The following is a 22,824-nucleotide window of genomic DNA, read 5'->3' on the forward strand; positions in this document are numbered from 1 at the left end:
TATATCCCTCATATGAAGTCCCTGAGGAATGTGTTTCAGTTGTGAAGACGTCCTGCTATTGTGCAGGATGGTGAATTTTTAACTTTTCGCAATTCCATATCATTTCAAGAACACCATCTTCTTGAGTCATACATATGTTTTGCACATATGTAGCTTAAACGCTTTGCGTATGAATATCTTGCTACACATCGTCCGTCAGTGTGTGCTGCATTCTCCCTCTCCGTGACATAAACCAACATAAGGCGCTCATGCTGTCCCCCTGAGTATCCCGGTAGGAAGAAAGCAGCTGTTCAGACACTGACTCGTTCCCCTGAGAGAGAGGCTCCCTGGCCAGAAGCTTATTTGTTAATTAATGAAAGCAAGCCAGCTGCAGTGGTGAAGACCCTTCAAGGTTTCCCTCAGGCTGCAGTTGGACTGACACTAGTGAAGAGTAAAAGAAGTGTGTACAAAATGATATGTTTCTTATAAATTATATTTCAAGTGGTATAAAAGACATTAGACTGGAAACATTTTTTGAGTTAGTCTACACGTACAGCAGTTTCATAGAAAATTTGGCAGTTCCACTGTCATGAAAAGGTGTCGGTGTTCATACACTTGCAGGTATGATCACCATGTAATAACTTCTTTTGCTTGAATTTGGGATTTACAGTCCTCTTAAGTTCAACAGTAAAAACAATACATTTGTAATGCAAGGTCATGTAATGGTATCAACTATAAAGTTCAAATGCACTGGTAATGGTGAGTTCAAGGTCAAGTAGGAAAGGCAATTTACACAAGTGGATGAAATGACCAGCAAATCCTGTGATCATGTGATGCATGCAGTCAGTCAGTCAGGTCCTCTGCTTGCGTATTGCCTGAGAGACAACAGTCAATCGCGGGGTTCAACAGTCAGCAAAGGAAAGGAAACACCAACAACTGGTGAAGAAGTTACTGCCAGATTTAACTTGTTGAGTTGAAAAAGGTATAAAAAAGAAAAGGTAACACGACACTCAGACAGTCATATTTTAAGTTAATTCATAAAAACTTGGTATATTAAAAAAAAAAATTACAATTTTAGTCCACAAAAAGTAGTCCTTCACAGTGATGGCTGTAGTTTCCTAAAGTCCTGGAAGTCTGACCCTCCAGAATGACGTTTAGTCTCTTACATGAATACAAACACATCGCTCGTGTTTGAAGCTTCACGTGTTCATCCTCAGTCTGTGCACTGTAAAAACAAAAAGATGGCCTGAGCTCCAAGCTGTGCAGGGAACATTTCCATGAGTAGCTAGAGAAGCAGCTTGTGCAGTGGTTCGTCAGTGTCCTGTATCCAGGTCCCTCATGTACTCCTGAAGAGCCTGCAGCCTGGCATCAATCTCCGACAGCTCCGCGCCTGTATCTGCTGAGCTGTCTGGGGGTGGACAAATGAGATGAATGATAAGATGGTGTGTATTTGTATTTTTTTAGCACATTTAAAATATTTTTATTGTAGCAAGACTTGTGATGAATTACCTCTATCTTTCATTCTGTGTGATGGAGTACTGCATAATTGCTTTCTGGTCAAAAGGCCTCCTCGAGACTAGAAACAGATGAAGCGCACATTAAAGAAGAAAGCCTGGAATATTCTGTTTTACAGAAAATCCAAGAGAAGACCAAACCAACAATGAATTGATCCAACTAACAAAGATCGACTGTGCAGCCAAAGCTTTATAGATGCAGTTTATTCTTCAGTGCTAAAGAGCTCCATTAAGAGCTGCAACGATTAATCAGTTAGTAATGCAATGCCACTATGCAATAGTTGTGCAACTATATAATTTTCAGCCTGTTTTCAAGATCTGTTATCAAAGGGAAGAAATGGAGCCGAGGCTGTGAGCCACAACAATTTAAATAACGCATTGTTGGTTTTGTGTCTTTGGTTCTTTTCAAGCAATTTGTTGATTGTAAAATAAACAGTGTAACAGTGTTACATTACTCACCATGTCACTCACCACACTGGGTCCATTGTAAGTCTGTTTTCTTCCTCTGTAAACAAAGAAGAACATAACATACATTTTTTAGTAAGTAAATTACAATAATAATAAATTCATATATTAAATACATTAAAATAATAATAATGAATAATAATAAAGTAAACAAAACCGAAAAAGCAACAGTGATTTCACAAAACCTCTCCGAGGTAACCCCATCATCACCTGAACAGAGTTTGGGCCATTTCCTCCATATCCACTAACGAGCTCTCAGAGGAGTTCCTGCTCCCTCTCCGCTCTACAGATAAACTCCTGCCTCTGCTGCCAGCCCGGGCCATCTGAGGATAGGCCTCTCTGGAGCGTGAACGTCCCCGCTCAGGGACGACAGGTGATGTCAGTATGTCCCGTCGTACCTTCCTCTGTCTGACACACAAAACGGGGGTTGAAAGTAGCAGATACAACATCAACATCAGTCTGTCGTCAAAGGAAAAATATTGGAAACCAACTTTTTGATTTCTGCCTCTCTCTGCCGGCGTTGTCTGTCCTGGATGTAAGCAGTCGGGTCAAAGCGAGGAACCCGTGACCCTGTAAGATAGTAGGTAAGAATTTTGACACCTAAGCACAAATTTAGATGGAGAATAACAGGCCAAATTATAGCAACATCACTAGAAGAGGCAGTACCAGTAGGAGACGGTGACGGCCTGGGTATGCGAGCACGTGGTCCTGAGGAGTCCGCTCTTCTTCCTCTTTCCTCTGATCTTTGCACTCTGTCCTCCATCCGTTCTCTGGATCCTGAACGAGCCCTGGCTGTCCCGTAGCCCGGCCTCCTATCGCGGGAGAGCGAGCGAAAATATTCACCGTCAACTCGAGAGCTGAGGCGAGCCGACACAGGAGTCACTCTGCTGCAGACACACAAAGAAGGTGTACTTTAAATAGACAAATAAGAATAAGAGTTCATATGTTTTCTCCGCATTGTAGGTGAATGGATGAAAGAGAGAGAAAGTAAAGATATAGTACACGCTTAGATTGTCTAACCCTCTCCGTAGCAGCGCTAGTTCATTGGTGAGACTCTTGACTCGAATGTGGAGGGCGCGCTCTGATGCCCTCAGCTCCTCCAACTAGCAAGGAAGATACGGGAGAAAATGTTAAAAACCAGCTGAGTAACATCCTCAATCTTTTTCAGCTAACTCCTACTACAGAGGAGGCTAACCTGCTCCGTTAGCAGTCGCTGCTCCTGACATCTCTTGCTTGCCGAGCGTTGACTTTTGGCCCTCTCTTTGCCAAGCTGCTCCTCCAGCGTCCTCACCACATCTCTGGCTCTCCAGTCCTCTGGTCCAGTTGTGGAACCACTTCCACTGACCTGCAGTCGCTCCAGAACCTTCGCCATGGCCTCCTTCTCTTCTTTCACCAGAGCCAGCCTAAAAAGTGTACAAACAATTTTAAAAAAGCCCCACAACCCTTCAAATTGGTCACTGGAGAAAATAAACACAACCTACTCTGATCGTAGTCGCTGTATTTCTAGCTCTGCAGATTTGTCAACTCCATGAGAAGCGACAGCGCTGAGCTCAGCCCTCAGAGCTCTGACTTCCTTCTGCAGGGCAGCTGGGTCAGGCTTCCCTACGTAAGGCAGGGGTAAAGGGTAGTGTATCCTACAAATACAAAGTAGTTAAATAAAGAAACAACATACATCTGAGGTCAACACCAAACAAAATTTAGTTTATAGGTCTAGTGTGTCAGATTTAGGCTTTTTAGGGGGCAGACATTGATTATAATACTGACAGAAATCAATATAATTATGTTTTCATTATTGTAAAATCAGCTGAAATGAAGAATCCCTGTGTTTCTGTTACCTTAAAATGAGTCTCTTATGTCTACAGAGGAAGCAGGTCTTCGACTACAGAATCTGAACAGAAACAAAAACCAAACACTTGCTCTAGAGAAAGCCTTCCAGGTTTTTCACATTTTTAGTGGCCACCGACAAGGGGTGTTCAGTTGGTATCAATCTGTAGCCTAACTGCAAGGTGCCATTAAATCCCACACACTGGACCTATAAGATGTGACTAAATAAACTTCGAGACACACACCTGTCAAACTCCACAGTGTAGATGAGGATGAGATATCTTTTGGCAGTGAGAGCAGACGACTGCTGATGCCCGCGGGGACGACTAACCACTCCTGCTTTCCTGTTACGTAGCAGCTCCAGGTCAGAGTAGGTCAAGAGGTCAAGTGTCACAGAATCACTCGTCTGAAGAAAAAGTTAGATGTACATCAGAAATTTGCATATTTGCTTGACCCACATGTTCAGCAATAAAAATGTTTTACTGTTTAATTTACAATTACCATTAATAAAAATAACAATTTAGTATTTTTCTCTTCTGAGAATCCTGAATCAAATGTTGTTTCATTTTCTTTGCACAAATTTGACTGTTTTTGTAGTCCGTGTATCACTTTTACTTTAGTCTAAAATGACTTGACAGACCGGACTGACGTTCACAGCACACACAAGTCTATGTGTGTGTGTCCTCTGCTTGTTCTGTTGTTGAGACCAATTTCAAAATATACGCAAATTTTCAATTGTTTCTCTGATTTCCCTCCAGGCCCTCTCCTTTTGTGCATTAATGAAAAGGGAGAAGGAATAAGACAGCTCGGGATAACTGTGCATTTTTCGCTCAAGTGGAAACATTAAGCTCGAATGAATGAGTCTCGCCTTAGCTCACACAGCCTCGAGCAAATTTGTGTCTGTTCTCATCTTTCGAGTGACTTTGTATGCATTCATGCCATCTCAAAATTCTCCTTCCCATTTGGTCTGAGCACACCTTCAAACGTACCTTTCTAACAGCCGATTCCAACATGCTGCAGAAAATGGGGAACTGCTTGAAGTTGCCAGTTTTGCGGGTGAGGTCCTCAATGTCTGAAAACAAGGAATAAAGAGTGAGTGAGACTGTTTGTGGCCATGCTCATATTTTTAATCCATGATAAATGAGTGCTACTTACAAGCTGGATCAAAGTCCCCTCTCCACTGATCTGCCGTCGCAGAGTCTGAGATTTCCACTATCAGCAGACCTTTGTCCAACTCTACCTTCACAGAAAACTCGACTCCTCGAAATACAATATCTTCCATCACCTCAGAGCCCCCGTCCATCGCTCTGGGTCTGTGGTAGAAGAAATCATTAATTCCTTGGATTCCTGACAGTGGGAACAAACTACAAGGTCTAAAGCCTGATCTTTACCCTGATCTGATCGAGAAAACGCATTTTCTTGCAAAAAACGGGAGCGCTCAGTTGTACAGTCAGCAAACGTTTCATAGTGCAGGGGGGTTTAGGATTCAGAGCCTCAGACCAGATGAAGCCATCAAGATCATATCAAACAAACTTGGACTAGAGGTGCACAATGCACGATACTGGGAAACTTATATTGTCTGCCATTTATCCTTATCAGTAAAAGTATAGCAAATATAGATGATAATACAAAATCAACCCCTACACAGTAAGTGGTGGTATGCACCTTTTAAAGTTGGTTTGTAATCTGCCAATGAACTCAGTAAAGAAAGGGAAAAAGAACAAGCACAGCTCACGATACATGTCCTGAGAGGAGGGAAAAAGTCAACAAGCTTTAACACAACAAAACCACTATGGGAATTTAAATCATCTATCATCTTTGCTCACTACATCTTAACTTCCCTTATTGTCAGGTGTGCATAAACTACAGCATAGGAATCAGATTTTCCCTGCAGTATCGGCCCTGAGAAGCAGGCAGTTATCGGTATCGGTACAGACTGAACATTATTTTTTTATTGTGCATCCCTAGTTTGGACGAATCAAAACCTGATTTCCTATTATTTAAAAAGGGAGATCTGAATAGAGACAACTGTGATCTAAACAATGAAAGAGCCTCATCATCGGTACAGAAGGTAGTTTTTCATGTGCACATCCTTTTTGCTCACAGGATTGATTTCTTGGTTCAGTATCACAAGATCCCATGGGGCGTACCCTAACCCTATAGAAAACAACTGATGTCTGTTATCTGGGGTACATTAGCATGCTTACTTGACATGCATGTCATTATTCTGGTTCTCTTCCCTGTCTCACCTGTCTCACCTCACAGTCCGTCCTCTTCACAACACACCGCGCGGGGCGGTAGCGAGCCGACAGAGTCCATTTCAAAAGGTGTCATCATTTTTATTGGAAAAAGTTCTGGTTGGTGGGACATATCTTATGTCGCGGACTCTGCACATGTTTTAAGTCATGTTTTACGAGGTAAGTTATTATTTGTGTGTTGTTGTTGTTGTTTTTAGCGAAGTTGCTGTGCTGTTAGATTTCGCGCTTGACTTCACTTTCTCCCGTGCAGTGAAAGAGAAATCTTTGTTAGGTTAACCTCATCCTTCACTGCAACATGCACAGAAAACATTACAGACGGCGGGCAGTTTCTCGTTTCACTTGTTAAAACCAATATCGTTAAGTTGGAGGCTCTATTAAATTAATACTTCAGGGCTTTTTAAATAAAAGAAACGCTACGTTTTCCCCCACTTCAGCTAGCGAGTGTTAACATCCCTGCTCTGAAACCGTCAACTGACAAACGTTAGCTAAGGTTAGCTAGCACGGACATTATTGTTAGTTAGCGCTGGTCCACGCAACTAACCTAACTTGACTCGCAGTTAGCTAACTAAGCTATCTGTGTGAGAAACACATCATGTTGTTCAGTGTGCGGATAAACGCCAAAATACAAATACGCACCTTTGGTTGAAGTAATGATCCTGAATGAGGCAGGGTTAAGTTGTCAACACATAGCTACTCGTTGGAAAAGCACCACGGTGCGTTAGCTTGGTGAAGTAAATGAGACAGCTAGCGTTAGCCGCTTGACTGGTGCTACGGGACAGTCCAAAACAATGTGTGGACCACCGGCACCGTGGAGACTGGAGCGGTTCAACAACCGGGAACCGTTAAACTCTTCTTCTTCACTTTGCTCTGCCTCTGCTGCCTCTTCCTCTGCCGACATTAGACGGAGGCTCGGGGCCTCTGAGGCGTGTCGCTGCCCTCTACAGGTCGTGGACTGACATTACATTCACTGCGCTGCAACACAGACCAAAGGTTACTGTCAGATGCTTTATATTTAAGTAAAAGAAGCAATATGATGATGTTAATGCTCCAAGTAACAGTCCTGCATTTAAAATTAGATTCATTTAAACATACTTAAGTGTCATCACTGATAATATGATATGATAAAATGCAAAACATACTCAAGTATCACAAATAAACACACAATATGCAGAAAAATGGCATTTGTTTATAACTTCTCGGAAATGTTTGATACATGTTCTAGTTCTCATATATAGCCTCCTATTTTTTACATTCGTGTATCTGATTGTATTCATTTTTATTGTTTTTATTTCGTCTTTTACTCAATGTTAAGAATGTTATATAAATACATTTCATCATTATTATTGGATTATCATTACCAGTAAGTAAAGATATTGTGTTATATTATACATACTGATATCACATGTACGAAGTAAGTATCAAAGTAGGTAAGTATCATATGTTTAGTAAATTGTACATATATTTTCATGTTGTATATTGTATACACTGGACCGCATTTCAGCCTGCAGATTATTGGATCTGATCTTTTTTTCTGATTATTGGAATTTGTGCTATTTTTTATCTAATTGCCTGTAAAATAAATAAATAAATAAAAAACACATCTGCTTTGGCTCTGATGCAGCAATGCAATCTACAAAGTAACTAGTTAACTTAGAACCAACTTCCATGTTGTCATTGTCATGTCTCAGCCTTCCACTGGTCAGTTAAAAGCTGGTTTCAGTAGAAAGAAAACAAGCGCTTCCTATGAATGTTTGACAAACCTGTTGCGTAACATCAGAGCCGACCTGTCCTCTGCGAGTCCTCACCCAGTCATGTTTTTAAGGGCTGTTTCCATGGAGACGTTGTTCACCCATTAAGGAACCAGTTGAGCGACTAAGTCTGAAGTCTGAGGTCCTTGCTGCCTGTCTGTAGATGCAGAAAAACACAGGCATCAGAGGAGTGTGACCTGTAGCGTGTGTGTGCTTGTGCTAAGGAATGACTGACTGAGGTTTTTTTGGTTTTCCGATGCAGAACTCCGCATGGAAGAAACATAAAACTTCATCGCTCCTTCCTATGTCTCCCAAGACACCTCAGCAGTGGCTGCAAGTGGTCGGACATGCAGGTTTGTTTCTCTCTCACTTGTCTTCATTTTGCGTCTCAGTTGGTCTTATTCTGGTAAACAAATATCCACAATAATGGAATAAATATGGTTCTTGTTTCTTTATAGGGAACTTTCGTGTTGGGGATTATGGCACACTGCTGAAGAAGTTCTGTGAGGGGGAGCAACAATGCTATCTCAGGCTGATGAAGGACACTTTGAGGCCCTTTGTTCCAGCCTACCACGGTGTGGTGCAGCAGGACGAGCAGGATTACAACATGATGGATAACCTGCTGAACAATTTCAGCACGCCTGCTGTCATGGACTGCAAGATGGGCAGTCGGTAAGCTTAAAGTTTTTTCACTTAGAGCAGTTGAATGTGTTTTTTTTTTTTTACAGGCAGATTTGAAGGAGACACACTATAGTGCAGCACAAAAAGGACTCATAGTTTCTGATTTCTCCTGTTTATCAAAAACTACATCAGTGAAACAATCGTTTAGTAAGAAAACCAGCAGAAAAGTTTTCTTGTGAGGAATAATATTAATTTAATTTAAACAGTAAGGAGCCAGACAGTTTCAGAGGCTGAAATGCAGTTTTCTTAAACAATTATAAATTTAATAGTAGCTTTATTTAGTTGTCAAATTTAATGGAGAATAATGGAGATTGTTTTCTAAATATTTATTAAATAAGCATCTTTTGCCCTCAAATTATTAAATCCCCTTTAAAAGCTCTGTATTTAAACAGTTGCAATAATCCTTTAATGCAATTTATATGCTTCATTCACAATACTGTCCTTCACAGCACGTACCTCGAGGAGGAGCTGCTGGTGGCCCGAGAGCGGCCCCAGCCTCGCCACGACATGTATGAGAAGATGGTGGCTGTGGACCCAGAGGCCCCAACAGTCCAGGAACGAGCCCAGCAGGCAGTGCTGAAAACCAGGTACATGCAGTGGAGGGAGACGCTGAGCTCCACGACGACTCTGGGTTTCCGTATCGAAGGATTCCAGGTAAGTTCTCGACAAAGACAGTTGTGTCACTGATTGTTTTTTTCAACGTGTCAATTTTCATCATCTAACAGCTGCAGTTTTTGCATTACGATGCTGTAATCTGTATTTTTTCTGTGCAGAAGTCCAGTGGAGAATGTCACACCAATTTCAAAAGGACCAAAAGCAGAGATCAAGTGACAGAGGCATTCAGCAGCTTTGTTGAATCCAATACACACATTGTGGTGAGTGTGAGATTCACTGACGTTCACTGGCAGCTCATAGATTGCTTCTCTTTCCTCTCTTGTAAATCGTATCTTTCCCTTCAGTGGGGCTATCTCAGATGGTTGAAACAACTGCGCCAGGTGTTGGAGGCGTCAGACTTCTTCAGAGCACATGAGGTAAAATGTGGGACAGTCTGTTGAAAAGAAAGAGCCACTGAGCTGCAGGCTGATATCATAGCACATTTGACCTGGTGGAAAGTTTTCTGACAGCTGTATCCCCGCAGGTTGTGGGCAGTTCCCTACTGTTTGTACACGACTGGACTGGCAGAACAGGAGTCTGGATGATCGACTTCGGAAAGACCGTGGCCTTGCCGTCACACATCACCGTGGACCACCGCAGTCCCTGGGAAGAGGGCAATCGAGAAGATGGCTACCTGTGGGGTCTGGACAACCTCATCGATACGCTGGCCAACATGCTGCCGCTGACCTGAACGCCACTCTCACTACATGTGGAAGTTTACTCTCAGCCCTTCCTTCACCACTCATGAGCGAATGACTGCAGAGGCGCTGGCTTCTGAAATGGTTGCGTTGAAATATGGGAATGAACTCTACAGAATAATAATCCAGTATGAGGGTGTAAAAAATGGAGGATGTGATTGATTACAATAACAATACATTTAGCAGGATTTGTTATTGGCTAAATACTTTCCAGAACAGATATATTTTCAGTAAATTAGACCCACAGCCTGGGGCTAAAGGTCACTGGTGATTTATGGAACCAAAAGTTTGACCACTGAATAGACCAACGACACCGAGCTCACCCTGTAAGAGCCACAACATCTCAGCCTCCAGCCTCAGCGGGAGACCCTCCTGTCTTAACATGACCTGCTCATTATTCCAGGAAACATGGCACAAGCAATTATAAGCCAAAGATGCTGTGTGGCTGCCCCCTCCGACTCAAGATGATCAGCAGTTTAAATGTCACACTGTGTCATTAAAATGGTGCTAAACTATCAGGCTACAAAGTGGACTTATTTCCTGCATTTCTATGAATTGTTTCTCATTATCATCATTATTTGTTGTACTTTTTTTGAAATTATTCATTATGCAGTTTGTCACACATTAGAAATAATTTCAACATTTATGAATGGGAGTTAGGATTACATTGTTAATGTCAAGTTATGAGTCCAACTACACATAATATTAATAGCTGAGACTGATGTTAGGTACCTAACATTAAGATTAGCCCTCTACACAAAGTGTACACTAAAGTGATTTATGGAGTTAAAGGACAAGTTCACCCAAAACATTTCTGGAGCTTTAAAGTGTTGCAGCATTCTCCTAAAAAACTGAAGTAAATGGAGACTTGTTTTGAAACTTAAAAAAAAAAAAAGTAACTGAAAAATGACCTAAAATATCTCCATATAGCTCATCTGGTGTAACCCAAGTGTTGGTAATAAACTTATACCCCTTTTTAGCCCAAATCCTCACTGTCGTTGCTAAGCTAAGTGTTAGTGCACACCCTGTCTTAAAGGGTGCCACAAGCCCGACTGCTTGTTTATTGTTTATTATACCCTGAAAATGAATCCCAACTCCTCTAGCACCAGCATTATGTTGACATTTAAGTGAATCAGCTTAGGAGCTATTGGACTGCCATGAGCTTAGTTTTCAGCAACAGTAGATACACATTATTTAATGCATTGTTTATCAGCACACTCATGAGTAGGCTAATATTACAACACAGTACTTTTATCTGTTTAAAAACCAATGAATACAGCTTATGCTTTTAGCCAAGCCAAGCTGTTAGCCACATTTTCTGAGTTTTTTAAGTTTCCATGAACTCCTGCAGCTGACAACTTGACAGGAACGCTCTGATTTTCACCTGCGGGAATTGTAATCCACATGTGAAAATGGTCAGTCACATATTAATGTATATATGCAGCTAATTCACGTGAAAATGTAATTTCTTATGTGGGAATTATTTTCTTTCCACGTTTAAATTTTAGCTCACGTGAAAATAGTCGGATCACATATGAAAATAATCAGCCCACATGTGAAATCGTACTTTTCAATCTGAAAGGCCAAATACACATTCATCTTTTGTCTCAGTACTGGTTGCTGGTCATTGTGATTCTTGGACCCTGATTAAAAAACAGCCTGATTATTGCTCTTTATGAAGGTTGATGACATTTGATGGTCTTTGCTAATGCTAAATTGCACGTTAACTGCACCGTCCCTAAATAAACCAATTAATAAATGTATAGTAGTAAAGATACTGTACGTATTTTTTGTATATAGCATATTAAGATTGTTCATTTTGTGCCAACATCAGTATAAAGTTTTTTGTGTTACATACAGTAAAGCAAAAAATGAAGTGCATCATCTAAAACCTGTAAAAAAAAATGACATTTTTAAATAAAAATCTGATTTTATTGTTTAGTAATTAGTTCTTGTTAAATCTGTTGTACAGTAATTCTGCTGAGGTGCAGATGTCAGTTCTTACTTACATACTTTTACAGTCATTAAAATATGTTTTGAGTTGCAGTACTGTAAACCTGAGCAGATTATTAATCGAACTGTAAAGTTCAACACCTGACACAGGGCTGACTGCTGAGATGAAGGCAGATGTGCTCTCTGTCTTGCACACCTGTCCACTCCTGCCATTCAGCCATCAGACGGCAGGTGAGGGGAACCCCTGCCCTTACCTGCAGCGCCAGACGAGATTAAAGGGATGAACAGACAGAGAAAGTGAGAGTCATGCTCGACAAATCCTCCCACGCAGTCTGCCGCAACAACAAAAAGCCCTCTGAGAGGGACTGGGAGCTGCACAATATAAGCACAGTCTGATCTGAGCAAATCCCACTCGAGCACTTTTCAGTTGAGTGCCTTGCTCAAGGGAAACTCAGTGGTGGAAAAGAAAAAGAGGCAGCACTAATCAAATATTACCCCCCACTTAATAGTATCCTGCTTAATTAGTGGGCTTGTGATCACATGACACTTCTCTAGTATTTAGACCACTGCTGAAGGGGTAGTTTCAGTATCCGATTGTAGCTGCATCTCATTCGGGACCTGAAATAAAGGATCAATTATTTTTAGGACTTTAAGGTGAAGTTAAATCGAGGTGTGATGAAGGCTTGAAAAAGGGGAATACTGCTTTTGAAATAGAGAGATGACTGCACCAGTCAGGGAGTGCTCAAAGACGGAGGGGGTGGGCTAAGGGATGATGATGTCAGCGTGTGACAGATGAAACATCAGACAGCCTTTCAGTTTGCACGAAAAACTCAAGAGGCTTCCTCTCGTTGGTCATTGTTCAGCAGATCCATGGAGAGAGCACAGCGCACCAGGAGCGCTCAGGGAACAGACGCCACTGGCAGCGAGACCAGGTACCAGGTGTTGTTTTTAATTTAAACTTTATTATTCCAGATTTCATGTTATTTGATCTGTAAGTGGATTACTTTAAACTGCTGCTGACTATTTAACCAAAGCGTAGCACCTTTTCAGGGGAAGTTTTGTGGTTGTAATCATTTTGTATTATAAAAGGGGGAAAAAAGCATAAATAGTTTGTAAAATGAAATATTATTAGACATTTACATTGCAGTAAACCTGCGTCTTCTTTGTTGTCTTACAGGCTGTATTCTCTTCATAATTCTTCTACTGAGAGCCAAATGTGTTGCTTTTCATCCAAACCAAAAGTGCTTCAAATAGCCAGTGCATTCATGTATTGGCTGATGCGTGCAACACATACTGTGAGTGTGTGATTTGGAGGCACTGGTGGAGGCGGTGCATGTTGTTGCCGTCGCTGTGCTCATGGCTCAGAGGAGGGCTGCTGGTGGCTGCTGCTGCCCCAGGGCGCCCATGAACGAAGACAATGCCCGTTTCTGCCTGCTGGCCGGACTCATCCTGCTCTACCTGTTGTGCGGGGCGGCCATCTTCTCAGCCCTGGAACACCCCTTTGAGCTGCGTGCCCGTCGCCTCTGGAAGCAGCAGCTGGACAACTTCACCCAGAGGTACAGGGTCAACCTGGGCGCCCTGCACACACTGCTGCGTCAGTATGAGGAGGCCAACGGAGCTGGTATCAGAGTGGACGCGTTGAGGCCTCGCTGGGACTTCTCTGGCGCTTTCTACTTTGTGGGCACGGTGGTCTCCACCATTGGTAAGTGGTGACACTGTTTTGTTTCGAAAGTTCTTCAATGAAACTGTTTGTCAACTTTAGATTTTGTGTTTCCCTTCTCCAGGCTTCGGCATGACCACACCAGCGACCATAGCTGGAAAAATATTCCTGATCTTCTATGGTCTCATCGGCTGTGCTGCCACCATCCTCTTCTTCAACCTCTTCCTGGAGAGGATCATCACGATGTTAGCTTACATCATGCGTTGGTGTCACGAGCGTCGGCTGAGGTGTGCTGGAGTTAGGGTGGAGTCGAGCAGGGAGGAGACGTCCGGTGAGGAGGACAGTCTGGAGGGCTGGAAACCATCGGTCTATTATGTGATGCTGATCCTGGGTGTGGCGTCGATTGTGATTGCGTGCAGTGCTTCCACCCTGTACAGCTCCATGGAGAACTGGAGCTACGTGGACTCCCTCTACTTCTGTTTCGTGGCCTTCAGCACCATCGGCTTCGGGGACCTGGTGAGCAGTCAGCGAGAGCAGTACGAGTCTCAGGAGGCCTACCGGCTCGGGAACTGCCTTTTCATCTTGATGGGGGTGTGTTGTATCTACTCACTTTTCAATGTCATTTCCATCATCATCAAGCAAACTCTCAACTGGATCGTGGGAAAGCTGGTGTGCTGCGGGCGCCATCAGCCCTGCTCCTGCTCTAGACCTGGCTGCGGGTGGTTGTGTTGCCCCTGCCTGCAGAACAAAAAACACAAACAGAGGCGCCTGCCTCCTCACCTCAGGCAAAAACGCTTAAAACGCAACGCCGTGCAGCCCATGGCATCCCACTGCCCTGCAGGAAGACACCGCTACACGGAGGGCTCAGTGGAGACGGTGTGTGACAGTGAGACGGATGCAGGCGCAGTGGCTGATGGGGTGTACGTAGGCCGGCGTCTGTCAGGAGAGATGATCTCCGTCAATGAGTTCATGGTGTCCAATAAGGTGTCCCTGGCACTGCTGCAGAAGCAGCTTAGCGAAACAGCTCATCAGGGCCCACGTCAGAGCTACGGCCACCAAAATGGATTCTCTGGTGGTGTGGGGGCCTTGGCCATTATGAATAATCGCCTTCAGGAAACCAGTGTAGATAGGTAGCACCAGTAAGATGTTATTCTCATGTATGTTGCTTTGGGTTCTCTATATTGTAACCCTGATTTCAAGAAAGTTAATAACTCGTCCTCTAATTAGCATCTGTGCGGCACCCCTCTGGACGTCTATGCAGGTAATAGCAGATCTCCAGCAGGGATCCTGAACATCAAATAATTGATGACATTTTGTTCAGTGTAGACAAAGAGAGAAAAAAGCTGAATGTGATTTAAAGGATTCAGCATGGCTGTGAAGAGGGGTCTGATGTCTTGAAGTGATTGGCTCATACAAAAGCAATCAGATGAAAGAAGCAGTGAAGGACCACTTGAAGGGAACTGCTGATTTGAGAGCGCTGGCTGCACATGTCCCCTGAGCTCCTCAATAAATGTGGTTTTACGTGAGGTGGTAGTCAGTAATAGTCAACACACAGACATAAACACGTGTCTACAGTCTGCTCTTAGATAACTAGCTGCATATATAAAACATTTGAGCTGTGGTTTGTATTTAAACAGAGCTTCTCAAAACTCAAGAGCACTGACAAAGAGACATTTTAATTTGTTGATTGCCGACAAGTCGCCCATCTTGTTTCATCAATGCATGTCATTGAAATTCATAGTAATCATGAAAGAGCGCTGCGATCCAGGGCCTTCAACGGAGCACATCTAATCAAACGAGGCCCGTAGAGGACGTCCTTATGTCAATAAGTGCTGTACAGATAGTTGCTGGATCACATCAACAGAGCGGAGAGCAAGATTCAGGCTCTCCTTGGCAGGCTGGAGGAGATCCTTTACTATGCAAGAAAAGCCATTTTAATTTGTCATCTGCGTGGCAGCTTTTGATCAGTGCTTGGGATAATAGAAAAAGCAAATCGTCCATTTTCCTCTAGTGCTCACGCTTCACTGTTACTAATTTTAAACCTATGATGGAAATAGTTATTTAGCGAGTTATTGTGGGTACAAATACTGCATGTCGTCAGTCAAATATTCTTTATTTAGATTAAAACAATCATGACTCTTAACATGTAACGTCTATACACAGAAAAATTACTCACTGAAAGAAAATAACAATGCATGATGCAGATTAAACCATCCATTCTTAAACCGACCCGTTCTAATGCTGTTTGTTTTATCAGCTATATAAAATATGAATAAGGCAGCACAGTACATATTATCCAACTTATGGAAAAAACACATTTCACATACACTGTATTGAAGAATGTGTTTAAAACTATGGTTAATGCATAAGGAGGACTGCTTGCAAAACATGTAGAACTTATTCAGTAAATATAGATTATAAGGTATTTGGCCAATTTTATGGAGCTCAGTTTTTGGTCACAATCCAATGGCAACAGACTTTACAGGCTAGAAAATCATCTGTCACACAATTGTTTCAACAAATAACTCTCTCTGAATATCACATCTGCCAAATGGATTTTGTTATTCATGTTTAAAGGTGCAATACACAACTCGAGTAAGCTTAGTTAACCTTGCAGTTAGCGGTTGAAATAACTGACCCTGCCCGTACTGGGAGCTCGAGGCATGGAGGGGAGTGTTGGTGCTGTTTACCAACGAGCTATCACCCCTTGAGGTACAAAATGGCTATGGGCTAGCTGGTTAGCATGCTAACTTCAAAAGATGTATCAGCAATACAATAATAGATGTCTTTGACGCAGTGTCAACACTGTCATTTGTTCACACTCTCTTGGTAATTTTAATTTGTTACATATTGCACCTTTAAAATAAAACAAAGTAAACACTTAAATCGTGTGTGAAATGTTTTTTTTCTTGACTAAGTGTATGTGTTGAGATTTAATTAGTAGAACTGAATATTAAATTAGTGTTTATTTGTCTGTCACTTTCAAACCCGTGGGAAAAGTATACCTTTGTGCATTCCCATCGGTATGCCAGCTGCTAGCACTGTTAGCACTGCTCCCTGTTGAAACAAATATATATATATATATGCTAGCATTTGGCTAGCACTGACAAGGTTTCAGTCAACACATTTTCTCCTTCCTACGGAGGAAAGGCAAACAGAAAAAGTTTAAATAATTACTCTATTTATATATATTTTATATATCTATTCTTAAAACATCATTTTTAAAATATACCCTAACACATACTCATGTTACCTGTTTCATCCAGTGAAAATGTACGGCTTCACAGTTGGCTGTTGTTCATTATATCATTTGAAATGAGTCTGTAACTTCTGTTCACTGGATATGAGGCAGAGGTTTGTTGCTGGATCAGTATCTCTGAGTTAAGTTTTTACAAAATGTCCTTCTTGTATAAATATAAAATGCATCAGACTTTATTAGATCTATATTTTCATTGTATTTGTTGTGACAAGGTGCTGCTTGCTGGCATGATGTAAACAAACGTCCCTGTCTGTTAATTATCTCCCTTTTTGTCAGATTGCACACATGAAGACAACAGTTTTAATGTTGACATTAATTACAGTCCCTCCATGGATCCTTGGGGATGACATCCAAGCTGGGCTTTTCAGGAGCCTCCCAGGCCCTGGACAGACAGGTAATGGAGAAAATAATGGTGAATATACTGGAAATAACATGCTTTTTGTAATGGTTAGAATGGGACAGGTGTGTAGTTTGTACTCACATTTGGCAGTGTAGGTTTGTGTGTCTCCCTTTGTTGGTAGTAAGCAGAAATAATGCAGTTCCGTCTGTAACACACGCACGTGACATGGTAAATTTCCCAATTCAGGGTGTAGACGTACACACACATATAGAAACACTGATGTTGTGTCTCTTACTTGCTCTGTATGCCTCCACCTGGTGGTAACCCAGGGATGGCAGTGGATGCGAGGACTGTGAGGACAGACAGCAGGTCAGGTTCCTCTCCCCTGGCACACAGCTCCTCATAAATCTCTGTCAAGTAGGAAAGCAGAAACAAACATATAAGCGCAATTAGTAAGGCAGCAAGCAAAGAATAAGCCCTGGAGTTGATCTATATTTCTACAACGTGCTAGTCCATCTGTCAATACTTTTGGCCCCAAGCCTAAAGAGCATTTTCACACAGCAGCCACTTTCCCCTGATGTCAGGGTGGGGGGCTCAAATGCTGGGGACTGTTCCAGGTTGCAAGTTGTATAAACGTAGGGAATGTGACAAATTGTTATTATTTCACCGCTTCCCGATTGATCAGCAACTGAAAAGACAATAATAAGTGAACATCTGGACGAACATCAGGGCATATTTCACAGTAAAACAACATATTTGATAAGCGAACATTACCGTTGGTTTGCATCCAGTTCTTTTCACTTCCAGGTTAAAATCAATGTGTCAAAGATGTGTGTTCATATTTTAGAAATCATTTACACCTTTCCTTTCCTAATGTGTAACACTGTCAAACAGCAGTGTTAGCTAGGAAGTGGTTAAATGCTAATGTTAGCGGTTTATCAAATATTATGTTTTCACTTTAAATATGGCTCAATGTCCCTTGGGCTTTAAGTTGCTCATCAATCATGAAGTGGTGAAATGATAACAATTTGTCAGAATCACTACGTGTAGACTGTTTGCATCCTGGAACACAGCAGTATGACATTTACCATTTCATTTTAATCATTGTTGGATGACAATAGAGCTCCACAGCGCAGATGAGGCTCTGGCTACATGAAGAAGACTTGTTATTGTCAGTAGGGTCAATTTATTGTTGATTGTAGTCTTTTCATGGGAATTGTTAACAACAAGAAAGTATAGAAAACCATAACCTCAAACTTTCAATAATTAAAAAGGAGAACTGGTAAAAGAGATGTGTTGATTGTTTTTGTGTCCTTCAAATGCAAATCATAAACTTCAGGAAAACAGAAATGTGTCAGGATTTCAACATGATAAGGTCTTCAGATGCCTAATGTGACAGCGCCTTGCCTTCGGCCTCCCTTGTGTGTTATCTGTACCCACACACCTGCTACTTTGGACTCCAGCAGGTCCTCCAGCTCGGCCTCCTGGTGTAATGCCTCCGCTGACAGCTGGGGGGCTCCAGGGAAGCACAGCAGGATGATGCTGATGTTGTCCAAGCTGCCCTGTGGAGAGAAGTGGCGTCAACAGAGGTGAGTGATAACAGCTGACCTTACATATGTCAACATATCAAACATTAATTCAACCTGGATGAACTGTGTGTTTAGAAACAGATCATTTTCACCGCAACGTGTGCGCGCCAGTGTCACACACGGATGCGGCGGAGCAGGAGAATGTACACGGGGTGAGGAAGGAGCTGTGACATTTTGAGGTCATTCAAGCTGAAGTGCTGTTATGTAACAGTGACATGATGGACATAATGGCCAAACAGCATGGATGTTAATGTGCGCACATGTGGCCCATGTTTGCCCTGGTGTCTCTTTGACTCTGAAGAAGATACAAGATAGGCAGTTTGTTTTATTAATTGCCTTGGGGCTGTGTGATGTAAGGCTGATGTGATTTTCATTTAAATTATGGTACACCATAACACAGTAAACAAATAACTGATTTAAATCTTCTTGACAAGCTAATTCACATATTCTACAGTTGAGTAAAGATACAAGATTAGATACAATGTCCTTCACTAAACACCTTTAAATCTAGCAGCTGTGCTATGAGTGGATCTGGCTGTAGTGGAATAATTATTCACCCTCCTGGTCTGAAATAATTTGTTATGTGTGAGGATGGTACGACGAGCAGCTCCATGTTATCAACATCAACCTTCAACCGCTCTGACACGCTCAGAGTGAGAGTGGCTGCAATGGATCCTCATAGGAATCCAGAATAATCCCATGTAACCTGCCCTGACACTTCTGTGCTCTATTTTAAGGTGTTCTGTCACACTATTACACCGTGAACACAGCAGCTACAGTCTAAATGAGACGGAGAAAAAACCTCCAGCGGAAATCAGAGCTGCCATTTACAGACAAAGTGCTTTTCTCTGGTTCATTTTTTGGACTTTGCCTCCATTTGGGCATGAATGTTTGTGTGTAGTGTCTGTAGTCTTATGTTAGCAATAGACTGCATGACCACTATGTTAAAGTGGTCACTTACAATGATAAACCCACAGAGCTATCACGTGGCTGACCTCACCCAAACGGAGCATTTAGCGTCTTACAGCTCATTGTTTCAACTTCACTGTTTACAAGTCATTGCACGGGGAAATGTGCTATATTAGATAAACTTTACCTACTTACTGTGATTGTTTTAGTAAACCTTTCCATCCCACAACATTTTCCACGTATGACTTATCTAATCAAAGCTGTCGGATAGAAAAGGTGTGAATGGAGTCATTGTGTTGAGTGAAAGTCAAATAGATCGATCATGATTGATTGTGTGTGTGTACTTTTAATTAAATCGAAACTCTGGCTGTTGCTGAGCTCCTTTCTCAACATGTGGACTGACCCTGGCATATCTCTCAGATGGAGCCAAACAAACTCAACACAGTCACAGTTTAAAGGATTATGTTATTACATAAAATCCACAACCCATTAAAAAATTACGTAACACAGTTTTACACTGAAATTGTGTTTTTCTGTTTCTAATCAGTTAAAAGGATTTGCCATTCAAACTACTGAACATGTAGAAATCTATGAGGTGCTGGATGACTTTGTGTTCGGGTTAAGATAACATGCACGCCGGTTTAAAGCAGCAGGTTCTGACCTTATAGAGACAGAGGTCAATGACTTGAGTGCAGACATCTCTCAAGTCAGTGCACACACGCAGCCGGTTGTGGATGAAGGCGCACAGCTCCTCGTTGCTGATGGTGTCCCACACCCCGTCGCAGGCGAGAACCAAGAACTCATCTGCTGGTGAGCGCTCCACCACACACACCTCCGGCTCTGGTGACACCATCTGCTCGCAGGGCGTCCGGTTCTCTGCCCCCTTGTAGCTGAAGTCCCCCAGAGCGCGGGACACTGCCAGGGAGCCGTTGATCCTTTGGATGGTCACAGAGCCGCCTGCGCTCTCAATGCGCTCTTTCTCCAGGGGGCAGTAAGGTTTGTGGTCCTCAGTGGAGAAGCAGACCTGGCCGGACCGGCACAGCATGGCCCTTGAGTCACCACAGTTGGCGAAGTAGATGTAATACGGCGAGATGAGAGTGGCCACCACAGTGGTGCCTCCCCTCTCCCAGCCTTCTCGACGTGCCACGGTGTGCAGGTGTTTGTCTGTTTGTAGGAAGCCCTCGATGATGGCTCCTTTCACCCTTTCAGGGTCGTCCTCTGGTCCCATTCCACCTGTGTGCACACAGACACACTGTAAGACTACCTTCTGCTCTCCCATAAACACATCACTACAAAGAATTGGATAGATATTTACAGAATGCAGTGAAAAATGATGTATGATATTGATAATAAAAAGGAGCTATCATCTCTCTGCATCAACACAATTAATCAATAAATGTATTTCCTAATAAAATCTAACAATAACCCACATCTGTGATCTTTTATAATCATTTCATTCAGTTGCATTTCTTTCACCTGTGGCCAGGATGTGACCCAGAAGATGCTGGGAGCAGTACTGTGCCACCGTGCTGCCTGCGTGACCATCGAACACAGCGAAGAAGCTCCAGTCGGCCAGCTCTCCACCCAGCTGTGGCACACAGTTGTGGAAGTCCTCCATGTTGGCCCTCCAGCCCTGCATGCTCCCCAGGGCGTATGTGAGGCCCCAGCGGGCGCAACCCTCCTCTGCCAGCTTGTCCAGGACCGGCCGGTCCAGGTAGGGGCTGGGGATGACCTCCTCCTTCTCCCCCTCCCCTGGCTGCTCTCCCTCTGCTGCTCCTCCACGGCCCCCTTTGAAGAAAGAGCTGACCCTCTTCTCCGTCTCTTTCACCAGCTGCCGCATAAACGCAGGCATCTCCACCGTGCCCTTCCTGGCTGTCCTCATGGTTCTTACGCACAGCTGATGTGATGGGAATCTTCTTTTATCCCTTGCCCGGTGTTTGTGGCTGGGACGGAGGGCTGAGATGGGCCTGATAGGGGGCCTGTGCAGTGTCTGCGTAGCCCTGCTGCTCCAGGGCTCAGAGCATGGCTGCCTCAGCTGATGGATGTTCTCAGTGCTGGCTGCTCACCCCCCTCTCCCTGCTCATCTCCTTCCTCTCCTCTCTCCTCTCTGGAGACCTCACTGATCAGCGCTCTCTGGTACACTCATGCTTCCTCTCCTCCTTGTTTGGTCTCTCCTCTGTGCTGCTGTGATTTCACCTTCTCCCTCGCTTTTTCATCGCTCTTACCTCTTTCACCAGCTCTCCCTTGCTTTGTTGTTTTTCCCCTGCCTCCGCTGTGATTGGCTGGCTATTTGTGTGCACCAATCCCTGCCTATCTTGCATCGCCGCTGTCATGTCTGAGCTCACCCTCTCTCGCTGTCCTCCTATCTGCAGCTCTGCCCCTCCCACATCTCTGGTAATCTCAACCTTTGATCGGCCTGGATTATGGGCTGCCACTGCTGTGGATTACAGGACTGTCGGCCATTTAGCACGCAGTGTGCGACTGACTGTGGAGAGAAGAGGCGCTGAGGAAAGAAAGCTTATTTTCAGCATAAACACAGATGATCTCTTTAAGCTGATATTTATTTATTTTTTTACATTAAACATAGTGACAGTGCGTGTACTGCACCTCTGCAGGGATTCATTCTGATCATCCACCAATCAAAACCTGACGCCAGAGCTACATTCATTCTCAATTATGAGTCAGATTAGATTCAATGTATGTCGGCAATATAATAAAACATTTTGCTTGTAGTGACTCTGGACATCCTGTACCTGTTGGTCTTTGTTTTATTTAACCATTCATTTCTTGTTACTGATACTATCTAGGAGAACCATGAAGGCTTTGGACTGAAATGTTTGATTAAAATCTTTGAATTCAGCTGCATTTGCAACTCATCCAGTCTCTTTTCAAGAGAATGAGCTGTGACAGATATTTTTGCTCTTGTATTTCATGTGACAATAAAGCGATAAGTGTTATAGGATGGATGTGGTTGTGATGTGTTATGATCAGATATGATAAAATAAAAACGCAAGGAAAACGATATAATTAACTAAAGCCTTTTTTTAGTTTTATAAAGTTAGAAAATTGTAAATAATTCAATAGAGATTAAAGGGAAAAGATTGCTGCATGTCAGAAATGTGATTTTGGTCTTGCGTGATTACGCGTGTCGCCACAACACAACTTACAGCTGTTTGGTTTGGCATCGTTCCTGCTTAAATCTGTGGGGTCAGCCAGGATCACATACTTTGCTCTGTAATTCTCCGCATAGTTTGATTTCGGTGTGGTCACGCCACTGCGACCGGGCAAGAAAG

General features: G+C 42.9%; 4 protein-coding genes across 6 annotated transcripts; 2 read left to right on the forward strand and 2 right to left on the reverse strand.

The window, feature by feature from the left end:
- Nucleotides 1-454: 454 nt before the first annotated feature.
- On the reverse strand, nucleotides 455-7,007 carry ccdc61 (coiled-coil domain containing 61). Of its 3 annotated transcripts, none has more exons than XM_084373336.1 (13): nucleotides 6,677-7,007; nucleotides 4,938-5,095; nucleotides 4,772-4,854; nucleotides 4,028-4,188; nucleotides 3,440-3,592; nucleotides 3,154-3,361; nucleotides 2,961-3,061; nucleotides 2,625-2,845; nucleotides 2,450-2,528; nucleotides 2,169-2,366; nucleotides 1,953-1,998; nucleotides 1,489-1,555; nucleotides 455-1,387 (listed from the first exon to the last, which is right to left on the reverse strand). In XM_084373336.1, exons 2-13 carry the CDS (start codon nucleotides 5,083-5,085, stop codon nucleotides 1,293-1,295), a joined length of 1,560 nt encoding a protein of 519 aa, XP_084229462.1. In that variant the 5' UTR covers nucleotides 5,086-5,095; nucleotides 6,677-7,007; the 3' UTR covers nucleotides 455-1,292. The 3 variants fall into 3 exon arrangements, with proteins under 3 accessions (XP_084229462.1, XP_084229464.1, XP_084229463.1); XM_084373338.1 differs by having other exon boundaries at nucleotides 2,625-2,842; nucleotides 2,979-3,061; nucleotides 6,677-6,998; XM_084373337.1 differs by having other exon boundaries at nucleotides 2,979-3,061; nucleotides 6,677-6,996.
- Nucleotides 6,006-10,336, forward strand: itpkca (inositol-trisphosphate 3-kinase Ca). The gene is made up of 7 exons (XM_084373339.1): nucleotides 6,006-6,199; nucleotides 8,051-8,141; nucleotides 8,247-8,460; nucleotides 8,919-9,123; nucleotides 9,243-9,344; nucleotides 9,429-9,500; nucleotides 9,608-10,336. Exons 1-7 carry the CDS (start codon nucleotides 6,188-6,190, stop codon nucleotides 9,812-9,814), a joined length of 903 nt encoding a protein of 300 aa, XP_084229465.1. The 5' UTR covers nucleotides 6,006-6,187; the 3' UTR covers nucleotides 9,815-10,336.
- A 2,791-nt stretch (nucleotides 10,337-13,127) lies between these two features.
- kcnk12l (potassium channel, subfamily K, member 12 like) lies at nucleotides 13,128-14,883 on the forward strand. The gene is made up of 2 exons (XM_084373217.1): nucleotides 13,128-13,476; nucleotides 13,559-14,883. Exons 1-2 carry the CDS (start codon nucleotides 13,131-13,133, stop codon nucleotides 14,566-14,568), a joined length of 1,356 nt encoding a protein of 451 aa, XP_084229343.1. The 5' UTR covers nucleotides 13,128-13,130; the 3' UTR covers nucleotides 14,569-14,883.
- A 647-nt stretch (nucleotides 14,884-15,530) lies between these two features.
- ppm1nb (protein phosphatase, Mg2+/Mn2+ dependent, 1Nb (putative)) lies at nucleotides 15,531-21,872 on the reverse strand. Its single transcript, XM_084374379.1, has 6 exons — nucleotides 21,008-21,872; nucleotides 20,193-20,764; nucleotides 18,478-18,595; nucleotides 17,329-17,443; nucleotides 17,175-17,238; nucleotides 15,531-17,075 (listed from the first exon to the last, which is right to left on the reverse strand). The coding sequence occupies exons 1-6, from the start codon at nucleotides 21,411-21,413 to the stop codon at nucleotides 17,058-17,060; spliced, it is 1,293 nt and encodes a 430-aa protein (XP_084230505.1). The 5' UTR covers nucleotides 21,414-21,872; the 3' UTR covers nucleotides 15,531-17,057.
- Nucleotides 21,873-22,824: the final 952 nt, after the last annotated feature.

Source organism: Pagrus pagrus (assembly GCF_965226575.1).
Source record: "Pagrus pagrus genome assembly, chromosome: 14".
In the NCBI taxonomy this organism is placed as follows: Eukaryota; Metazoa; Chordata; class Actinopteri; order Spariformes; family Sparidae; genus Pagrus; species Pagrus pagrus.

What these genes read in the sequence shown, in the direction of transcription:
- ccdc61 (XM_084373336.1), bottom strand. Translation starts at nt 5,085, where the DNA reads ATGGACGGGGGCTCTGAGGTGATGGAAGATATTGTATTTCGAGGAGTC. An exon ending in TGGAATCGGCTGTTAGAAAG is followed by an intron (nt 4,189 to 4,771) that starts GTACGTTTGAAG and finishes CTTTTTCTTCAG; the next exon opens with ACGAGTGATTCTGTGACACT. An exon ending in ATGGCCCAAACTCTGTTCAG is followed by an intron (nt 1,999 to 2,168) that starts GTGATGATGGGG and finishes CTTTGTTTACAG; the next exon opens with AGGAAGAAAACAGACTTACA.
- itpkca (XM_084373339.1), top strand. An exon ending in TCCGTATCGAAGGATTCCAG is followed by an intron (nt 9,124 to 9,242) that starts GTAAGTTCTCGA and finishes TTTTCTGTGCAG; the next exon opens with AAGTCCAGTGGAGAATGTCA. An exon ending in ACTTCTTCAGAGCACATGAG is followed by an intron (nt 9,501 to 9,607) that starts GTAAAATGTGGG and finishes GTATCCCCGCAG; the next exon opens with GTTGTGGGCAGTTCCCTACT.
- kcnk12l (XM_084373217.1), top strand. Translation starts at nt 13,131, where the DNA reads ATGGCTCAGAGGAGGGCTGCTGGTGGCTGCTGCTGCCCCAGGGCGCCC. An exon ending in CACGGTGGTCTCCACCATTG is followed by an intron (nt 13,477 to 13,558) that starts GTAAGTGGTGAC and finishes TCCCTTCTCCAG; the next exon opens with GCTTCGGCATGACCACACCA.
- ppm1nb (XM_084374379.1), bottom strand. Translation starts at nt 21,413, where the DNA reads ATGAGGACAGCCAGGAAGGGCACGGTGGAGATGCCTGCGTTTATGCGG. An exon ending in GGGTCACATCCTGGCCACAG is followed by an intron (nt 20,765 to 21,007) that starts GTGAAAGAAATG and finishes GTGTGCACACAG; the next exon opens with GTGGAATGGGACCAGAGGAC. An exon ending in GCTGGAGTCCAAAGTAGCAG is followed by an intron (nt 17,444 to 18,477) that starts GTGTGTGGGTAC and finishes CCTACTTGACAG; the next exon opens with AGATTTATGAGGAGCTGTGT.